Source organism: Buceros rhinoceros, unplaced genomic scaffold, assembly GCF_000710305.1.
Source record: "Buceros rhinoceros silvestris isolate BGI_N320 unplaced genomic scaffold, ASM71030v1 scaffold24552, whole genome shotgun sequence".
Lineage (NCBI taxonomy): Eukaryota > Metazoa > Chordata > Aves > Bucerotiformes > Bucerotidae > Buceros > Buceros rhinoceros.
The window spans coordinates 31,253-51,551 of record NW_010397505.1 but is presented as its reverse complement, the minus strand read 5'-3'; the positions used below and the strand labels follow the sequence as shown (position 1 = coordinate 51,551).

General features: G+C 42.4%; 1 protein-coding gene across 1 annotated transcript in view; it reads left to right on the top strand.

The window, feature by feature from the left end:
• STK4 (serine/threonine kinase 4) overlaps positions 1-20,299 on the top strand; it is a gene marked incomplete at its 5' end in the record, with an annotated part of 41,136 nt that overhangs the window by 9,400 nt on the left and 11,437 nt on the right. The window contains one exon of the mRNA XM_010146292.1: positions 12,452-12,609. Coding sequence (XP_010144594.1) covers positions 12,452-12,609 — 158 coding nt within the window. The remainder of the gene's footprint in view (positions 1-12,451; positions 12,610-20,299) is intronic.

Below are 20,299 nucleotides of genomic sequence, written 5' to 3'. Positions count from 1 at the left end.
GCTCAGGAGGAATAAAATATGACTGTCATAGGCTTGTTCTTCTGGCTTTTGCACTGCTTCCCAAAACCTCCTTGGCCATCCGATTTTGAACCTTGAGCTGTTGTGGGAGAGGAGAAATACTCAACCGGAGTTTGGAAAAATCCTTTTCTCAGGAGTTTATGTGGAAAGCTTCCATGTGGGGGACCTCTAGAGCTTGTGGAAAGATACTGGCGTTGAGAGTGAAATTTTGGCAGAACCTGTTTAAAGAGTTTTCCAAACTTTGTCAAACACTGGTTCAGTACACTTAAAAACCAGGTGTCAGCTCATGTAGCAGCTTATGGCAGCAAAGGTGGTGGAGTAACGCTGTCAGGTTTTGTTGAACAAGGTAACTCTAGCACGGGGACGGAGGGGTGCTTAGAGTAGCCAAGAGGTCATCTGAAGAGTAGGGCATGTTACCAGCCTCAAACCTAGTGAAGTTGCAGTTTCTTTACAAATAGACAATGCTGTTCATTCCTCATCACAGTGTGTACTGTTCCATCTCATGATTCACAATAACAGAGGTTTTTACTGTCTGTCATGCTCCTGCACTGGCTACTAAAGGTGTGTAAGTGCCTCATCAGTTTGTCTTGCTGTTTTAACATGTGCTTGTCTTCTCACCATCTTAAGATTGCAGCACTTGTAACTCAAAAATAAATAATGCTGGTACAAAGTAGTGTATGGAGGTTTGAGGAGATGCCTTTGATAATCTCTTTTGCAAAGACATACTCAAACGTACTCTCGTTTTGAGTAGGACCAGTTGAGGATACAGCAATGACTTTAATATAGTGTAGTATCGAACCTCAAGAGGGAGCTCCAGAACAAGCTCTGAGCTCCAGAACAAGCTCTAAGCTCCAGATCTCTGACTAGAAAATTGAGTGTTATTAACCCCTCCTTAGACCTCAGGCTTCTTAAAAACACTTTGTTCTTCAGTTGCTGCTGTGTAACAGTGTTTACAGAATCACAGAATGGTGGGGGTTGACAGGGTCCTGGATATCATCTAGACCAACACCCCTGCTAAAGCAGGTTCTTAAAAACACTTTGTTCTTCAGTTGCTGCTGTGTAACAGTGTTTACAGAATCACAGAATGGTGGGGGTTGACAGGGTCCTGGATATCATCTAGACCAACAACCCTGCTAAAGCAGGTTAACTTAGAGCAAGTTGGACAGGATCGTGTCTAGGTGGGTTTTGAATATCTTCAAGCTCTCTGGGCAGCCTGTTCTGGTGCTTTGTCACCCTCAGCGACTGTCATTCCAAGCTAAGTGTGTGGCAGAAGTGCTTAAGCAGCCCTGCCTTCTGGAGGAAGAAGCATTGTGAGATGCTGGGTGCAAGTGGTGGGTGACGCTGGTAATGCTTCACGTCTGGGTTTTGTGCAGTAGGACCCCGGGAGACCCAGCTGCTCTCAGCACTCTCTGCTGCGGAGTGTGCTGCGTCTTAACTTGTGCCTTGATGTGGAGAAATCTGATCTTAACAAAAACATCTGATTGTACCAGGCTAGAACTTAATGTGTCTTTAACACCTCATTCTCTGCCTTCCCCAGCAGCAGGATTCTGCTCTGCTGCACAGAGCACTTCGGTGTCTGTCTCTTGCGTACACGGCAAGACAGTGTCTCTGAGCAACGTGCCCTTCATGCGAATTGCCTGTAGCTCATTTTTCAGCTTGCCGTTTCCATATTCATATTCTCATAATGTTCAGTTAAATTGATTTAACGGTAAAGCTCATCAGCCTGCTGCAGAACTCTCTGGAGCAAGTTCTTTTTGTAATCTTAAATAGAAATGTAATAACGCTGTTTGGAAACCACTGAGTTTGAAGAAGCTTCGTGGCTTCATATTTCTAAAGATGTCTGTATTTCATTTGGCAGTTGTACTATGACTCACATTAAAACCTGTTTTAAGTCAATAAAAAAACTTCTGATTTTTCTTGCGTGGTATGTAGAAGAATTCGGCTTCCCTAGGTGTCTTGGGCTTTTTAACGGCAGGCTTTTGAGCTTGTCTTCTTCCTCCTAATTTAAAAAAATTGTCTTCATCTTTTTTTTGGTATTATTTCTTAATGTAAAAAGTGTTTCTAGGACATTGAAATACGTTGAAATGCTTTAGATAGAATTGTCTTAGCAAACAACTTCCAATAGCCTTGAAAGTGATTTTTACATAAATCAGTTCATGGCTTTTCAGGCTCAGAGGAAAAGCATTCTTAAATTCCAGTATTTGATATTGTAGAGGACATTTTGTTTTGTGGTCAATTGAGCTATAATTCTGTTTGCTTAAATTCTTTCATTTGCTTGGTTTTTTTGATTTTTTTTTCTGGGCACTCAATATAAATACTCAGGCAGCATTAAAAATGTCACTGACATTCTGGTATGCGTTTTGAAAGCACTCGAGTGATTGCCCGAAACCACAGATACTAAATTGTGCTGCGACACATTTTACTTATAAATCAATTGCTAACAGATTTTGTATGGATTGCAGTTAAACTATTCCAGGAAAACTAGAAGTAGCTGAAGACTGTAGATGAACAACGATTTGTAATAACAGACATTTTCATTGTGCTTGAGAGCTGGAATAACTTTTGAACTGTTAATATGTCTGAAATCTTTTTATTTCATTTTTCTAGGAGAGAATATATAGTGCTAGTAAACAATGCAGCGTTTTTTACTCTCTGCTGTATTTTCTCTAGGTTTTTAGATAGTGGAAACTTGGCATGAGTTTGTCTCTTCGATTTAAAGAGTGGAACATAATTTTATAATAAAGCAGATAAACATATTGCCTTCATTGGCCACTGCACTACGATCATCAAATCCAAGTGAAATAGGATCTAGTCTGTCTAGTACTATAATCTGTCCTATTTGCTATGTTAAAGTGCCTGTTGCTTGTTTAAACACGAAATAAAATGACACTGGAGAATGTAGAACTGCCAACAGAAGTGAAGGTTGGGCTGACTGGTTTGGGGGTCAAGATGAATGAGGGATCTGGAGGTGGTGGAAGACTCGTGGGTGTGGGCTTTTTGCTGATGTGGCACGTGTTCAGAGCAGTGTCTGGTGCAGAGGTAGACTAGAAACTCTGATGCCGTTGCCTCTACCTTGATAGTGTAACGGGCAGGTAAAAATTCCTAACAGTTTGAATGTTTAAAATCAAAACCTCTAGGCTTCATTCTTCTAATACAGTTAGGGGTGGTTTGGGTTTTGTTGTGCTTTTACCATGGCCCTGCTGTGAAGCATGGTTGTGTCTGTTTCAGAAGACATTTACCCTTCTGTGGGCAGATTGAGTTTCATTAGCAAATTAAATGACCCAAGATGCAAACTTGGCAATTTCCTTTAGCAAAATGATTCAGAGTAAGCTTGTGGCTTTGTGAGAGATCCAGTGGGAGATGCTTAAACCTAAACCGGAGAAGTGTTACTGCCAAGACTCAGGAAACTTATTTTCACCCCTAATTAGTCTGTGATTTTTTTTCATATAGAGCAATGGCTGTAAAAGCTGGAATGGGAAGAGCAGAATGAACATGGTTGGCAGAAGGTTTATGTGATTGTGTTAATATTGTAACTGAATGTAGCATTGCTGGTGCGTAGCTATAGGTGTGTGGTATCAGTAGTTGTCCAAAAAAAATGCAGATGCACGTTATCCAAATAGTGATGCAGGTGCTGTAGAGAATAGCTCCACATCTTGTCAGGATTTACGTCATGTATATGTCAAAGATAGTGGCTGTGTTTTCTCCGTAGACAAGAGCCATTCATAGCAGCTTCCCCCTACTTACTGTTATTAGTGTCTGGTGGTACAGTTCTGTCTTTAAGATAAATTGGTCCATTTAGGCATAATTGGACCATAAAACACTCTTGGCATTATGCATTTAAATAACAGTTTATAGCCACACCTCCATCAATTCCATTCCTCTTGAGCTGTAAGCAGCACCGTACGGTCACTCCCGGGGTGTGGAGAATACAAATTTTCACACACAAGTCATCCAGCAGTGTGACTTTGTCTCTGATCTGTGTAGCAGCCTTCTGGCAGAGCTGACATCAACAGAGGCCAGCACAGTTTCTTTAGAAATATCAAGTAGTGTGGACATGCAGACAGTCTCTCTGAGGGATGGGAGGAGTTAGCTGTGTGCGCTGTCACTTTGTTGTGGGGTTTTTGCTGTGGGTTTTTTCTGTTTGTTCAGTGGTAGGTTACTGGACCTCACCGCAGCGTGCTGGGTATTGGACTAGTGGTTCTGCACAGGCAGGTGTCAAGTCTGGAATCTAAGTTGGATGCTTGTCCGCTTCTGGTTGTCCTGAATGTTTGACAAAGGGTTAGCGCTATGACAAAACCATAATATTTATATTTTCAGAGACACTGAAATTGGAAAAAGATATATATATATATTTAACACAGCCTTCTTTGCTGTTCTAACACTTTGTTATCAAGCACTCTGCATTTGTGATGGTGGGTGATAGAAAGCAAGGGGATATTTTTTTTTTCTGGACAGAAGCATTGTCGTGAACATGGGAAGATGACTAACAGAGTCCTGAACAGCATAGAGGAGGCAGTATGTTTCAGGACCCTCAACCAGGAGACACAGTAGTAGTAAATCACTTAGTAAGTAGATCTCTATCCCATTCGCATACATGTATTTGCACGTACAGGCAAACTGTAACCTACCTGTCTGTGCCAAGAACAAACTTGCTTCCTACTGGATCAAAACCAACCTTGGAGAAAACTTTCCTCCTGAGCAGGATTGAGGAAAACTCTATAAACTCTTAAATTCCTTAATTGCAGAAGTTTGAAACGAAATTAATTTTTATCAGCAGATTTTCAAGCTTCAGGAAGAAAAAGTTCATTGCCGTGGTGTTTTGTGTTCTCTCTAGATAGGCAAATGAGTTTCTGGGTTACAAGTAGGAAGAGTGTTAGCAAAGGCTCTACTTGGTTATACGCCGTTGGGGGAGCTTGAGCTGTTGCCCGCAGCATGCCAGACCTGAAGCTGCATCCCTCTCCATCAGGCTGTTTTCCTGAATTGGTAAGATTCGTCAGAACCTGAGCCAGATGATGCAAGATACGAAAAGTTAACACTTTTTTCCTGATACACCTTCACATCTGGCCTGTGTCATGTGCTGTGGTTGCTGGGTTAAATTAGGAATTCAAGCTAATGTGGTGGAAGACGTGAGGTATCCCCTCGAAGTTTGTGTTGGAGGAAGAAGGCTGCCGTGTATTTATAATCTCCAAGTTTTTGTGTAAAAGAGATCTAAAAGGAGGTAACTTGGTCTTAAACAGCCTTCATTACTGTGAGGATTTCCTTCTCTTTCAGAAGGAGTCCCCATTATATACACCACAGCTTTTTAGATGAATTTGATGTCTTATACTCATTAAGAGATTAGTTGGGATACCTGGCATTGATACTTCTGGCCATTTAGGAGCTCCTTCTTCATAGCAGGATCTGTCAGGTATGTTCTGCTTTGATTAGTTCAAGATAAGCCGTAATTATGGGAAGATTTGTGCTCATAAGCTTTAATAGATAAGAAGTGTTCTGCTTTTAATGTGAGGAAATTTCAGTTTGTGTTGCCATGGGGTGAATTCATTAATGATGGAGCACTTTTTGATATGGTTGAATAAATTGGCATCTTTCTGCTCTGCTGTGTGAAATAACTCAATCCTGTTCATATTGTACAAATTTGTCCAGCTGCTAAAGTTCATCTGTGATCTCTAAGAAATAGCCTGAAGCAAATAAAACCACAATTCCATTTGAAATTTAATATTAATGAAGTGTTGCTTGCACATAATCATCAGGCGCTGTTTCGTGCATCCTGAATGTACGTGCATTTAAGGCTTAAGAGTTGCCTGATTCAGTCTGAAGCAGACAGAAGCTTACTGAGACTGCTGGGGACTGAGCCTGTACGTGGTCAGTCAGTGACAGATCCATGCTTGTTTAGACCACAAAAATGAAAGATGACATTTTCAAGAAAAGAGAAAAGAGCAGGGAGGGAAGGTGAGCACTCTAGAGGGTGATGGTTTGAATGTCGAAAAGCTGAGGCTTGCTCAAGAGCAAGCACATATACACTGGCAGCCCATAAACTTCAGACTGGAAATGGGAGGCTTTACAACGCCAGGAGAACAGCAAGGACAAAGCAAAGCAATTGCTTTACGATAGATCTTGATCCTGCTGTGGAAGGGGCTGTGTAATGTTGTATACAATAGCAGACTGTGCTGCCTGTCCCAGGGGACCCTTCCTGGCTGTGCCTCTGACTAAAGGCAGCGATAGCTCTTCTTCCTACAGTTAACGTGAGTGCTCTTCCCCGCAGCTCGGCAGAGCCGACGTGAGCTCCTGCTCCCAGGAGTGCACTTTCCTGGGCTTTGTGCAGGGCGTTTGTGAGACTTTCCCAGCACATGGCAACTTCATTCTTGCTCTTGTTGCTCCTGGTGCCTCATTCTCATAAACACAAGTATTCTCCAGAGCTGGGACTAGTTGTCTTTTGGAAAATTGCAGCCTCCTGAAATCTTGACGGACACGCATATGTCTACCAAGTGCCACGTTTTAATTTGATATTGCTGATGTAGTCATTGATCTCTTAATTATAAATGATTTTTATAAATCATTAAATGATTACCCTCCTTTGGAGAGTAATTTGTAGCATGGTCTCCTGACTGTTTCCAGGCACAACTCTAGCTCTGATTATTGTGATGTAAGGGAGGAAATTTCTCACCATGGCTTCAAGAGTAGGTGTTTTGAGAATTAACTGTATAAACTGATTTGAGTGAAGAGCAGACACAATGGGTTCCTGAGCCTATCCTGTTCTCTCGTGACAAGCTTTGTGACTCTAGAATATTCACTCTAGATAGATAATAGCAATCTCTTTCAAGAGGAAATAATAATAAAAGATTCTTCTGCTGTCAAGTTTGAGTACAGAAGAATAATTTTAGAGGAAAGCAGAAATTTTGGTTTCATTACTCAGTGAGCTTGTTCAGACAGGTGGAAGGGCTTTGTAAATCCCACTTTCCTTTTGAAGGCATCCTTTGAAGCTCATGAGCTTCTGAAAATCTTCAATTGTGGGAGCTGATTTGACAAAACGAACAAAATTTGTGCTTTGATTTCTGGGACTAGATGATACCGAATGATCTGGTTTCACAGATACTCTTTACTGCTGGATAAAAAAAGCAAATCTCGTGCTGGTTTAATTGACTGCTGTTTCTTCTTTATTGTTCTACTTTCTCTGCAGCATCCTATGGAAATGCAAATGGCTTGATGGCTCTCCACACCTTCTTTGTCATCTTTTGCTTGCCGTAAGGAGGTCTGTATGCTGCAGTCAGCCTCTAAGACCGACCTCTTCCATTCCCTCAAGTATTCAGACAGGTGACATTTTTGGGGAGGGAGCACATTCAGTTTCTCCTTAAAACTTGCCCTTGCTGTAGCCTGGCAGAGGGGAGGATCCGCCACTCAGATGCTGGTGTTGCCTCGCTGGCTTCTTGCACTGCCCTGCCTGTATCTGTCAGATGTCTTTTGGCTTGTCTGGGCTGTTTGTGCTTTGGGTAAGGACTGTCCTGGCTTGCATGGTACCACATGCGGTTGGTCTTCTTTCCAGTGAAAATCAGGAGTAAGCTCAGCGTGGTGCTCCTTTAAAGATCAAAATCAAAGGGGGTTATTTGGTGTTGACAATTTATAGCATTCTCTACCTTTGGACCCACCAGTTTCACGTGTTTTTCTGTTCTCACACACAGCAATACTGATGTTATTAGGCTCTTCTAAACATGACTTTATACCAGGCAGCACTTGTGAGTTTTCCACAGAGGACTTTGCTCCTCGTTGCACGGCAGGCTGACTGCCGAGCGGTCCCGGTCTTCTGAGTGCCCATGGCTCTGTGCAGCCAGCCCAAACCTGCAATTCTGCAGTCAGCTGGAGCAGCTCCAGCAGAGCTGTGGTGTTCCATTTGTGTAATTAATACAGCTCCTAAAAAATGACTCTATATCTAAATGGGAGACCATTAATGGCTCCAGGGAGCTCTCAAGGCTCATCTTTATAAGTAACTCTCTAGGTTCCAAAATAAATGCATGGTGAAGCCTTTCGTGTCACCGCAGGGTGACCTTCTCATAAAAGACTCTTCTCTGCCACAGTCGTGATCTCACTTTCTGTCAATTGTTCGTATTTTAGCCCAAGCCTATAAAACTTGGAAGTTAAATGCTTTTTGGCACAGACACGTTTAGTGTGGTGTCATCTTTCAGCAGCATCTGCTTCTGCAAATAGCAGTGATCGATTTTTGTCTTCAGCTTCCTGTTATCGAAATCGTAAAGATATAGTGGTGTGGTTCTTGTGTGGAATTAATAGCAGATCATCTTTGGAAAAGTAACGCTGCTGTTAAGTGCCAAGATTGGCAAAAAGAAATCCAGTTGTGCTGGGATAATTGATTTGGTGTGATGTCTTTCTGTCTCCAGGAGCATTTTTGTCGGTCTTGCTGCATACTTCCTTGGACCCCTACTGAGATCATGGCAGCAACTAAAATTTCAGATGTCTTTGATCTGTATTCCAGATGATTTTAATTTCATACTATGCTTTTTCCAGTTTTTGTTTGTGTGTTAGAAATTTCTATTTTAAACACCAAAACCCAAACCAATATTAAATAAAGATGCAGTGTTACATGTTGACGTGTTGAAATGTACTCAAATTGGTGACTAAATGTACTAAAACTGGTGACTAAGTGTTACATGCATTTGAAAGGCCAGAGGAGACTGCAGGGTTAGAGGCGTTTGACAGCGGGTGTAAAGAGTGTGAGTCCCAGGAGAGCTTGGCTTGGCAGGGACCTCTGGAGGTCATCAACCCCATTCCCTGAGCGATGGCTGGGACCAAGTGCAAGGTCAGATGCAATTAGTTGCTCAGGGCCACGCACAGTCGTGCTCTGTTGCGCAACCCTTCCAGTTATGAAAACTTTCTTCCTTCTGTTCAGCTGAGCTGCCCTTGCTGCATTTCAGGCCCTTCCTCTTGTCCTTTCACTGAAGAGAGTGGGGCTTTTGTGGCCTTTCGGGGTGGGAGGTGGAAGCTAGATCCTCTCCTGCCCTCCCCAAGCTGAACAAACCCCCTTCCTGCCACCCTCTCAGTATGGCAGAGATCCCTTTGGTGTCCCACAGCCTTCTGCTGCAGCCCCCCAGCTGTTCAGTCGCTTGTACTGGTGGGGCTGAAAATCCAGTACTCTTCAGGATTATAAACCATCGCCACCAATTCATGTGCTTCCTTGTCTGTTTCATTTCTGCATGAAAACAGAAGTTAATTTAAGTAGAGCTGGGGTTTGGACATTTCATTAAATCAGTGATGCTGCACTAGGTGGATGTAACTGGTCATTTATAAATACTGCAGTTCTCCGTAAAGTACAAGATGTGGGGAAATGAACATGATTATTTTAAATGACATTCTGAATTAAGCTCTGATATGAGTGAGCAATCTTTAAAAAACTGAAAACAACAGAACTGAATAAACCAATGCACTGGAATGAAACACTTTTGATTTAGGTTTTCTTTTTTTCTAGGAAGCCTGAGTTTCTGAGCCTGAGGCTGGCTGTCGGTGAGCCCTGTATAGATTAGCCTGCGTAGTTACTAATTCTTCTATTTCTGCAAAATTTGTTGGTGTTAAACATTGCCATGGTTGGCCATAACGACTTACTTCCTGCTCCCAACAGGCTGGGCTGCAGCAGAATACAAGGGGTGTATTTACTCGTTCTAAATAAATGTTTTATCACTTTGCAGTAATTGGATTGCTGTTGTATTTCAGTAATTATTCCCAACAGCGAATCTCTTCGGCACTTCGCAGATGTGTTCCATGCCTGACCTTCACGCAGCCTGTCTGAAGGTGTTTTTCTTGATCTAACTCTGTACAATGAGGTTTTTGTTTTTTTAAAAAAGGGGAACTACTGCCAGGGGTAGAATAATTTGTCTTTGCTCCAGTTGTCATGGAGCAAAAATATAAGTACTTCAGTTCATGCTTGAGCTTTTAGCTGACCCTGGAGAGGCAGTACGAGGCAATGCTTTTCCAAAATGCACCGTGACATTTCAGGCTGCGTAGAACCACACTTCTCTCAGTATCACAATCCAAATACCTTGCCAAGGTTTGTCATACTTTGTGGAAATTTGTTCTGTATTTAACATATCTATAGATGAATAATGTCCTAAAGTATCTTATAGCTGACCCAGGAATTCATACACTAGCACAGACAGTCAGAGGATCAGACAGAGCCTGTCAGGGAAGTTCTGGATCACTGGATGGCAATTTTACATGCAAGAATAGTATCTGGTGATTAAATCTTAACGAGTTTCTAGAGTCGCTAATTTTTTTTCCTAAGAGGAAAGCAATGTCCTTAGTGAGGACTGTCTTGTGACAGCCAGCCTGCCTTCTCTGCAAACTCCTGTAGAAGGGTCTCTGTGTTATGCAGACCCCACAAACCAATTAAAGGACAAACCCATCCCCTGCGTGCTTGTCTGAAGTTCTGAACTTTGGCCTGCTTTCTGCAAACGATGGTTTCTGCTTTGCCTAGAACATCTTTCAAGCATGAGTAACCTATTCCAGTGCCTAGACAACCATATTTTATCAGAACAAAGACATGGTACTAGGTATTGTTACAGTTCTTACTTCCTTTACGCTCCCAGGTTTTTGTGAAGCATTTTATCATGAAGAGTATCACAGTGGCGTTAAGTGAGTTGTCTTTAGCTGTGTTTGCAGCTGTCGTGGTCTTGTGGTGCAGCCTTGCTAGAGCATGTTTGCTCTGCAGGATTGATTCTTCATTTAGATTGAGGCTCATTACAAGGTATTAGCGGCAGTAACTGTTATAACTCGCAGAACTGGCTGGTTTTAGGTGTGAGTAGTCTGGGCGGCATCTGATGCTGTGCCGGTCGCACTAGTGAAGAAATCTTCCTTTGGACGTACTGAAAGTCTTTTGGTCTTGACTTGCTGTGGAGTTGAATTTTGTGTTTTCTTCCTGTATTGGTGTTTATGCTGTCCGTGCTAGGAATCAGTGTTTTCATCACTTCCTTCCCCATGGAACGGATTGCCCGGAGAGGCGGTTGATGCCCCATCCCTGGAAACATTTGAGGTCAGGTTGGACCTTGGGGCTCTGAGCAACCTACTGTAGTTAGAGATGTCCCTGCTCACTGCATAAAGGTCCCTTCCAACCCAAAGCATTCTATGATGGTGCTGTCATCATGTTACAGCCCTGTTCTTGGAGCCCACCTCCCCTCCCCAGACAGCACTGGGGCTCTCCTTTGCTCTGGGATCTTGGGACCCTGCATTTCTTCCTTCAGCGATGGAAGCCTGTTTGCCGCGTGGATTGCTAGGTTGGTTTGTGTGTAACAGTACTTCAGTCACAGCAGGGATTTGGATGGTGTGATGGCTGAAGGAAGAACAGCTACGTTGGTGCTCATATCCCCAGTCCCACCAACTACCCAAGATATCTGGGCACCCTATGAGAATTTAGTTTTACTAGCTCGTTGCTGTTCGTGGATCAGCAGCATTCTTCCTTCTCTTTTACCTTCTGCTTGTTCTAAAGAATCATTTAGACAAAGAAGAATGTAAATCTAGTGCTAAAGCTGCGTGATCCTGGCTGTATCCTGTCTTCTCCCATCAGAATGAGTGCACTCTTTGTTATTGGGAGTGGTGCTTGGGAGGTTTGTGAGACTTGCCCATAAAAGTCAAAGTATTTGTATTTAGCAGGTTGTTTTGACTCCCCTGACTTTTTGTACCCTTCCCCATTTCATATTACTCCAAGTTTCTTAAATACATAGTTAATCTATATATCTGGCTTATTCAAGTAATCCACTAAGAAAGCGTGTTCAGAGGAATTAACTTACAAAAAGAGAACTAGGGCAGTGAATTTAAACTTGCTGACTGCTCATAAAAACACAAAAAAGGCTTGCAAGCTAATTAATCCTTTCCACCCAAAAAATGTAGAATTCAACAGCTTCTACCTGAGGCAAGTTATGTGATATTTGTGTGGCAGACGTGGTCTTTGAAAGCAGCGCTTTTGTACTGCTGCGTTCATTAATATAAAGAGGAGTTTCTGCTTGAAAAACCATGCTGTTTAGTTTTGGAACTTCCTGTATTTTGCAGTGTGCACAACCTAGCTGGGATGACAAAAGCCCCGGGCTCTCTAGTTGGTATCGGTTTGATTGCAGCATTCAGTGCATGGAGCTCGGTGACCTGGCAATGTGCTTTCATGGGTGGATTGCAGGTCTGGGGGCCAAGGCCTCCAGCATCATGACCTCTCGTGTGGTGGGCTTTAAGCTTCCCTTCTCCAGTTTTCTCACTGTACAGTTAGTTTTACAATTGAAAAGCTGCTGGAAAAATAGTGCTTTAGCAAGTACTTTAGCAGTACTATGTGATTTAGTGTGTGCTAAAAAAATGAAATCACTTTTGGGCATGATGTGAGGCTGTGTAACTGAAAATATATTTTTTCAAAACAACTGGGTTTTTTTATTATTATTATTTTTAATATTTCCAGGGAGAAATGAAACGATGCAGCCAGCCAAACCATCATTCCTGGAATATTTTGAGCAGAAGGAGAAGGAGAATCAAATCAATAGCTTTGGGAAGAATGTGTCTGGCCAGACAAAAATTTCATCTGATTGGAAAGTACCACAGGATGGAGACTACGAATTTGTAAGTCTATACTTTGAAATTCAATCAGTGTGACAATCTTTAAGAGTTTTAGTCAGAGCTGCTATAAGATTATTTCTTGTCTTGACAGACTAATGGAAACTTGAGGAGATTCTAATTGCTAATGCATTTGGATAGGGCATTTTGAAAGACTCATTTTGTGTAGGTATGTCTCGGTAATCATAACCAGTCACTTGCTGCGTACTGTCCTTGTGTAAAAGCAAACGAACGAACAAAAAAGCTTGAGGACACAAACGTACAGACTATCTTGCTTTACTTCCCTGCTGTACATTTCAAACAAAAACATAGAATTCCAGATGGCAGTTGGAAATGCAAATCCTGACTGTGTGGTGTTTGACAAAGGACAGCATTAGAACACTGAATTCCCTTGGTTTTTCTTCAGCTTTGGTACTGGGTTTTGTTTTATTACATAAACCTCGAGCTTGTCTGGATTTCTCTTTCAAATCCTCAATTTCAGTATTCCTAACCAAGGTTCACGTGCTCAGAATTTTCAGGAACTTTTCAGGAGTCCAAAGAAAGATCTATTATTCATCAGTTTGATTTAATTTTTTTATGAGGATGGAAAATTTCTGGTTTGAGCTCCAGATGCCAGGAGATAAGCGCTCTGCTGAACACCCTTCCCTCTGCTGCATTTTCTATTGCTGATCCTTCACCACAAGCACCTTTTGCTTTCAGTGTGTTGCGGGCCCTCGCGATGTCGGTGTGTGTGCCTGTGGTTCAGGCTGCCACGCTGCATTCGTGGAGATTCACTCCACCTTCACAAAGGGGTGTGGAAAGCAAAATCCCTCTGCCAGTCATGGCTCGAGGAGATGCTGTACTTTGAGGCTGGAATAATAGCTGGAGCCTTTCATTCTGTCTGTACAGACTGACTAAGCTACTGCTGTTACATGTATTTGGTTGTCTTTGCTGCATTCCATCTCTTGCAGCCCTGTGCACTACGTTACGTTTAGCTTGAAGGTTTAAAGTCTCTGCATAAATATGTTTTGCAAAAATAACCTTCAAGCTCTGTGTGTGCGACAGAGTCTGGGCCAAGCACAGGTTTCCAGTGGAGTCAGGTAGTTCGTTTCTCATTCACTTTACATGCTGTAGCTTAATTTAATGAGAAACAAGTATTTTTCCATGGGTGGTATTTCCCAGGAAAGATGGGCTGATTTGGAGTATCTTAGAAGGCTTTTGTAGACCGTGGAAGATGGCCCAAGGGAAAATTTGCTGTAATTATTTTACTTTCTAATTTGGTTGATAACAAGTTTAGCAATTACTCTCATTTCCCTGGAGTGGGCTGTATTCTACCCTGCGCTCGGGAGCTGTAGGTGCACTCTACACCCAGTGAGCGGCACAGGCAGCCCAGATGCACAAGGAAAGGTCCAGCAACCGGGACCTACAAATATTTTTAGAATGTGCAGAGCTACTGTTTGACACGCGTGTGCCCTTGTTTACTGATCTCCATTAGTACTGAAGTATTGCCGGGCGCGTAGATCACCAGTGCGCTGCCAGCAATAAAAGCCAGTAATAAATCGGGTTTTGGGTCACCTTCATGTAGTAATTTCTACAAATTTCACTTCTCAGCTCTATGTATTTCTGTAGTTCAACCGTGTATGAATATACCCACCTGTCTTGCATGCAAATTTTGTAACAGAACTGCTTCCTTTTCTGTAGGATAAGAAAAATGCTTGAAAGAAACCTTAATAAATACATGTGGGTATTTATCATCTGAGGGTTGGTAGCAGTAACCTTGGTGTAACGTGTTTAAAGACTTAAAGCTGGGTGGGTTTTTTTCCCATTTAGCTAAAAATGGATCAATTTGATGGCTAGTTATGGGTCACGTTTAGTAATTGAAATACATTCATTAGGAGTATCAAGTACGTCTGTCCTCGACTCGCCTGCAGCTAGAACTTATTTCCACATTGTCAAAGTCAGCAGGTTTGAGCAGAGTTTGTTTGTAGAGTTTGCAGAGATGAGATGAGATCAGTGAGATGCTGGGTGAACACGAGTTCCTCCTGGGCCATAAGAAATGATTGAAATATTATTGCTTTGTGCTGCTGCAGACTAGATAAATATGCCTTCTCTTCCGTACTCCTCTCCATCCTGTGTGTCTAGCACCCAGAGCCTCCTGTCCTCCAAAAAAAGGGGCAGTATTACATCACAGAAGATTTTTGCTCTTTTCCTCGGTGTCAAAACCCTTTGACCTTTTCTTGACTAACATTGTTCCTCTGAAGCAGGCAAATAAGACACTCTTTAAATGGCAATGGCATTGTGAAACAAGAGATAGTCAGCCACATCTGCCGCAGGAGATCCTGTTCCTGAAGGTGATGAAGTCCGTTCCTCCCAAATGTGGTGCTCTGTGTGTGTCCTGTTGTGGTTGGAGGTGCCATAAACCCAGCATATTTCCAGCCTTGCATTTCGGAGGTCAAAGTTAAGTGATGGGACATGCCCCATGGTGTTCATGTTTATCCCCACTCGTGTCTGAACAAGGATCTCTGGAAAGAGTTAAGCAGTGCTTCATTACAAAAAATATTTTCAAGAAGATTATGATTTATTTAACATGGGCAGGAAAATACCAATTATGGGCAAAAATTCTTGCTTTTAGGAAGAGTATTACAAACTGGAATACAGAAATGCTGTGGGGACAGGCTGTAAATGGGCAGGCTGTGCTGTAATCAGATCTCAATTTTTGTAGTTGAATTTAATTTTACCAGTGAATATTAGTCACATACTATTGCACAGACAAATTAATAACGCTAGGAGATTTATTTAGACAATGACATATGCTTTTTTCACTTTAATCTTTCAGTACTACTGTAACATGCAGCAAAATGAGTTGTGCAGTGTTTCCTTAGACACAACTAACCCTTTGGTTATTCCTGTTTTAAAAGCTCTGAGCAGGTCAGTATTCCAATACCACTTGTGGCTGAAGTGGGATCATTTGGGTTTTTATTCTGGCCAAGTTTGAAAAGCTTCCAGTCTTGCCAAACCTATTGTAGCACATATTTGTGGATCGTGCTGTCAGTAACGCTGTGTGTTATATCACTAATCGTTTTACTGATAGCCTATTTTGTTGGTGGATTAGCAGCTTCCAGTCACTCGTGGCTTATGGTAACTGGGATGGCACTGAAGCCTTTTCAGTTTTATGTCCTGAGTGTGGTTTCACTGGTGACAGTGAGAGGCAGTAGTGCCCCTGTCAATCTTGAACTTTGCTATCATGATGCAACTGCTGGGTTTTTTAATACCTGTAGTGTGAAGCTTCACTTTTGCTGAAACTCTGATTCGTAATTGTTCATGTATCAACGGATCTCTGCTAATTAAGTATCTTCGGGGCTTGTTTTGGATATGGAGTCAAGTAGGACCGGAACTCTTAGCAGATGCTAGAGCAAGAATACCGCAGGACATCAGGTCTTTCCACAGGCTTTACTCAAGGAGTTAAAGCCAGCTTTGCTCCAAGCCCTGTTTGATTCCAGCACCTCTGTATCTGCCAGCTGCTCCTGGCCTGCATAAGGTAGCCTGTTGAGAGCTTAATTCGTGCAGACACTTCCACGTTGCCTTTAGCTGCTCTTGCTGCCAGTGCTTCGCTGGAAGAACAGCAGGTGATAGCCGAGCTTTTGAAGGAGAGCATTGCCGTTCACCCGCAGGACCTCCGTGGAGAACTGCAGCCATCAGCAGCCGTTTTCTGCCCTGGTGATCTCCATCCTGCTCCTGCAGCTCTGGCAAGGAGGCTGATGTTCAGAAACAAGTTTATGTCTCTTTCCTAGGAAGTATCCTGCTACCTTTTGGGAAGGCCTTGTTTTGCATGTGTCTGCCACATCTTGGTGAATCAGACCTTTCTTGTTCCTACAGTTACCAACAGCCAGGAGTTTTGGGTCTTTCTCGTTCACCATATCCGTGAAATTGTCAATGTTTGCAGAAGTAGGAGCAGGAGACATGGCAAAGTTCCCATCTTCCTGTGGAAAGACTGTGGAAGATGGCTGTTGTCATGGCCTTTCTTTGCAGGTTCACCACGGTTCAGTCTGCTGTGAGCAAACCCGTGTTTCAGGTCTTGTGTTTCTGTGCTGCGAGCGCTGTTCTCTGCACTGGCTCATCTTTTTAGCTCCCTTTGGGAAGCATCTCATTGTCTGCTGATGGGAATTCTTCTGATAAGGAGTGATCGGTGTGATTTCCCACAGGTCCCAAACAGACTTTATCACTTTGCAGTGCACAGTGTCATTTCTTTCTCTGCTGCTGAGCAAGACTGTCCTGCAAGCTGTAAAACTCTTGCTCCCCAAATTTTTACAGGACAAAAAGAGGAAGGAGAAGCAGGAGCTGATAGTTGCCTCTAACTGGGGGAGAATGCAGGTGCTGCTCAGCTGCTCCTTTTGCCAGGGCTGCACAGTCAGAGCCCTCATGTACAAGCAATAGCTCCTGTCTCCACCTCGCCATCTCCTAGACAGAGATGGACAGAGGAGGAAGGACTGGAGGAAGGGCTGGGTTCGATCCGACAGCTACAGATCTCTTTCCAGTAACCCGTTGTCTAACCTGTTGCTTCCAGAGTGCGTGGGTCACACCTTGCTGTTGATACTGGACTTCTCTGTGGATTGTGCTCCCCAAAATGCTGTGATTTTGAAATGAGGCATCTTTGTTTTACAAGCGGCTGTAGACAACTTACTGAGGTGTTCAGGTGCTCCAGTGTTCCTCTTCCTTAGTCCTGACAGGGGCTCCATGGAGCAGGAAGCTGTAGGAGCTGGATGTTCATCAAGCCAATGGACAAGGGAGTGAGCGATAGGAACATCTTTCCCACTTGCAATTGCAGTTTGTTCAGATAAGAGACAAAGCAATAGTCTGGCAAACTGTTGAAGTAAAACATCAAGAAAGCATTTAAATTTTAATAAAGTCCAGTTTCTAAAAGTATATTCACATCTTCTGGAGTTCATGAACTATCTGCGCTGCAGGAGTTGGTATCACAACTGCAGCCTTCTTTAAATAACTGTATGTCTTTTCATACTTCCTTGATAGGAAACCATGCTATTTTTTGTGTCTGTCTGTAAGCAGGTTCTAGCCAAAGCTTTTAAGAGCTACTGCTTAGATCTTTCTTGTTTGCAAGTGTAATGTAAATGAAAGCAAGCCTTCCTCTTACCTGAGTGGAGGTATAAATCTTTTTCTTTTAGTAAAGAAAAATACAGTTTTCTGTTTACTGAGACAGTGTTTTGTGACGCTGCTGTCATCTGGGATATACTGGTTTTTATTAACATCCTCATTTCTATGCTTTTATTTAGTAGTTTGAAACATTGCATTGGAAACAGATTTTAAAATAAATAAGTAAAACCATTTTAGCAGCAGAGAAGGAAAATGGGTTAGCCTTCAGCTTGTTCAGTTGAACAAATGGCTCATGATTTGCAGGGAAATCATGAATGCAAATCCTCTTTGTTAGACAAATTAGGTATTGGTGAGATAGCAAGAGATTGAGGTTCTTACTGAAAAGTTTATAGAAAGCTTAGTTCTTTCAAAGCAAGTCAGATCACATTAGGATCATCCTGTAGTTGAGAGTCTGGTGGTAGACACCAGCCTGCCAGTGCCTGCAGATCGGTGTCTGCTTCTGCAGCTCAGGGGTGGGCCAAGTGGTAAGAATGCCAGCCACGATGGATCGCTGCAGTCCAGACAGGGCCGTGCAGTGACAGATGCAGGCTGCAGCTCTCCTGCTGCTCAGCTCTCCTGCTGCTCAGCCCTGCCCGCAGGCTGCCGAAGCCGCAGCTGCTACCTCATGGAGTTACGGCTCTTGCATCGCCCTGCTGCTTCCCCTGCACCACTGTAGAGCGACTGCAGTTAAAACCACTCAGCACAGAATATTTCTTCTCCCAGCTCAGGACCGTGGTGAGGAGTGGCTGCACACTGGAAGCATCTGTTTCCTTCATTTGGAGTGATTTATAGGGAGGAACTGTTAGAGGGCCGGTGATTTATTGCTTATCAATAACAGTAAACACGTTCTGCTTTACAATGACCAGAGCGTTTAATTTATTGTATTCTGTCTCTGAAGGTGTCATTTGTCTTGTGAACAGCTCGTTGTCTACCAGTACCTGGAACATTCAATGTCTTTGGTTTCTCTTGAACATCTATTTGGATAGCATTTATTAGCAATCTAATATTGATGCTTTATAGCTTTACTACCTTTTGTCCTTCTCAAAGTTCAATCGATTAAAAACTTGGGAGTATTTCCTGTGAAGTTGCAGTCTTTGAAGGTGACGGCAGGCTGAATAATTGGCTCTCACTTTGTTGGCATTACTCTTTGAGCCTTTTCTAGCAGTAGGAGGAATCCATGCTGAGGATACATGCATAAGGCAGATGCTAGAAGAAAAGTACTTGCATTTTATGGGTGAGCTGCTGTTGTGTGACCCTTTGTAGTTTATCATTTTATAGTGTTTCCTGACTGCTGTGCTCTCTGAGCTTCATCTTCTTTTTACTTCTGTCATTTAAGCAGCTTGGTAAAGATACACTAATCCTTCAGTTCCTCCTTTCTGCCATTCAAATTACTCAAGTGAATAATCCGAGCTGGTTACTAAGACTCCAGAAAGTCTATCTACTTGGGCAGGAGCGAAAAAAGCTTTGTTACCCTGCACACTCACAGGTCATTTAAATGGGAGTGTTTGAAAACCAGGTAATCTTGAGAATCCTGTTGAAGTTGTTATGAAACTTGCAATATAATCTTTCTTTTCTAAGAGACAAAGTTTCTCTGACCCTTGTGTGATGAGTGAAGGTTGATTATTCCAGAAATTCATAGGAATACGTGTAGTGTTGCATAGAAGGAAAAAAAAAATTGGTTCAAGTACAGCTTTTTTCGATAACATTTTTCTGAGACTAAACCAAACACTTTGAATGAATCTTCAGGGATTTCGCTGTCCAAAAGTTTCTTCCCTTCATCTATCATGAACTCTTATTCCAGCTACCACTGGGAAAAGGAAAATTACTTTTCAGGCACGGGTTTCTTTCAGTAGTCTTACTTTGATTGTAAAGTGAACTGATTTGCTGGGACATTCATCAGTGTGAGATAACAGCAGACCTGGGATGGCTGATAGGCATTGCTGTCTGGGTGCTGTGGAACTAGGGCAGATTCCCAGTTGGGGAACAAATAAACTCAAGATAACTTTGTTTGTGCTGTGCTGAATCTAAAGTTTCCTTCCAGTGGGAGAGCATTAAAACCATAATTGTTTTGAGGGGGGAAAGCCAGACTCGAATAAACAGAATATTTTTTTCCTGACAACAGGAAGCAGTCCGGAACAGACAACTAGTACTTCCCAAACCAGAAATCATACCCCGATGGTATCTCCTGCTAATTGAGGAAGATCTTGAAGTAAAGCATAGTACCTAGATGTAATTTCGACTGAAGTATGATTTATAAAGAGAGACGAGTTTTTATGATGTTTTATTCATTGGTTTTAAATGTCACCTGTCTCGATTCATAACACTGATGTCCCTTAAATGGATTTCCTTTTTCTGCCTTCAGCCATCTGCTAAGAATTTTTAAAGCTCTGCTAATTGTTTGTTTCTTTTGAACATACTAAACGTGCTGAAAAGGTAATGCTTTTCCCAGCAAATACTTTTAACTTTTGACATCTTTATTAAAGGAAAAATGGTTCATTTTGTCACCTTGTAATCAAACAGAGTAATTTTAAAAATAAGCCCAGGAACAGCTTGCTTTTCTCTCTTATTG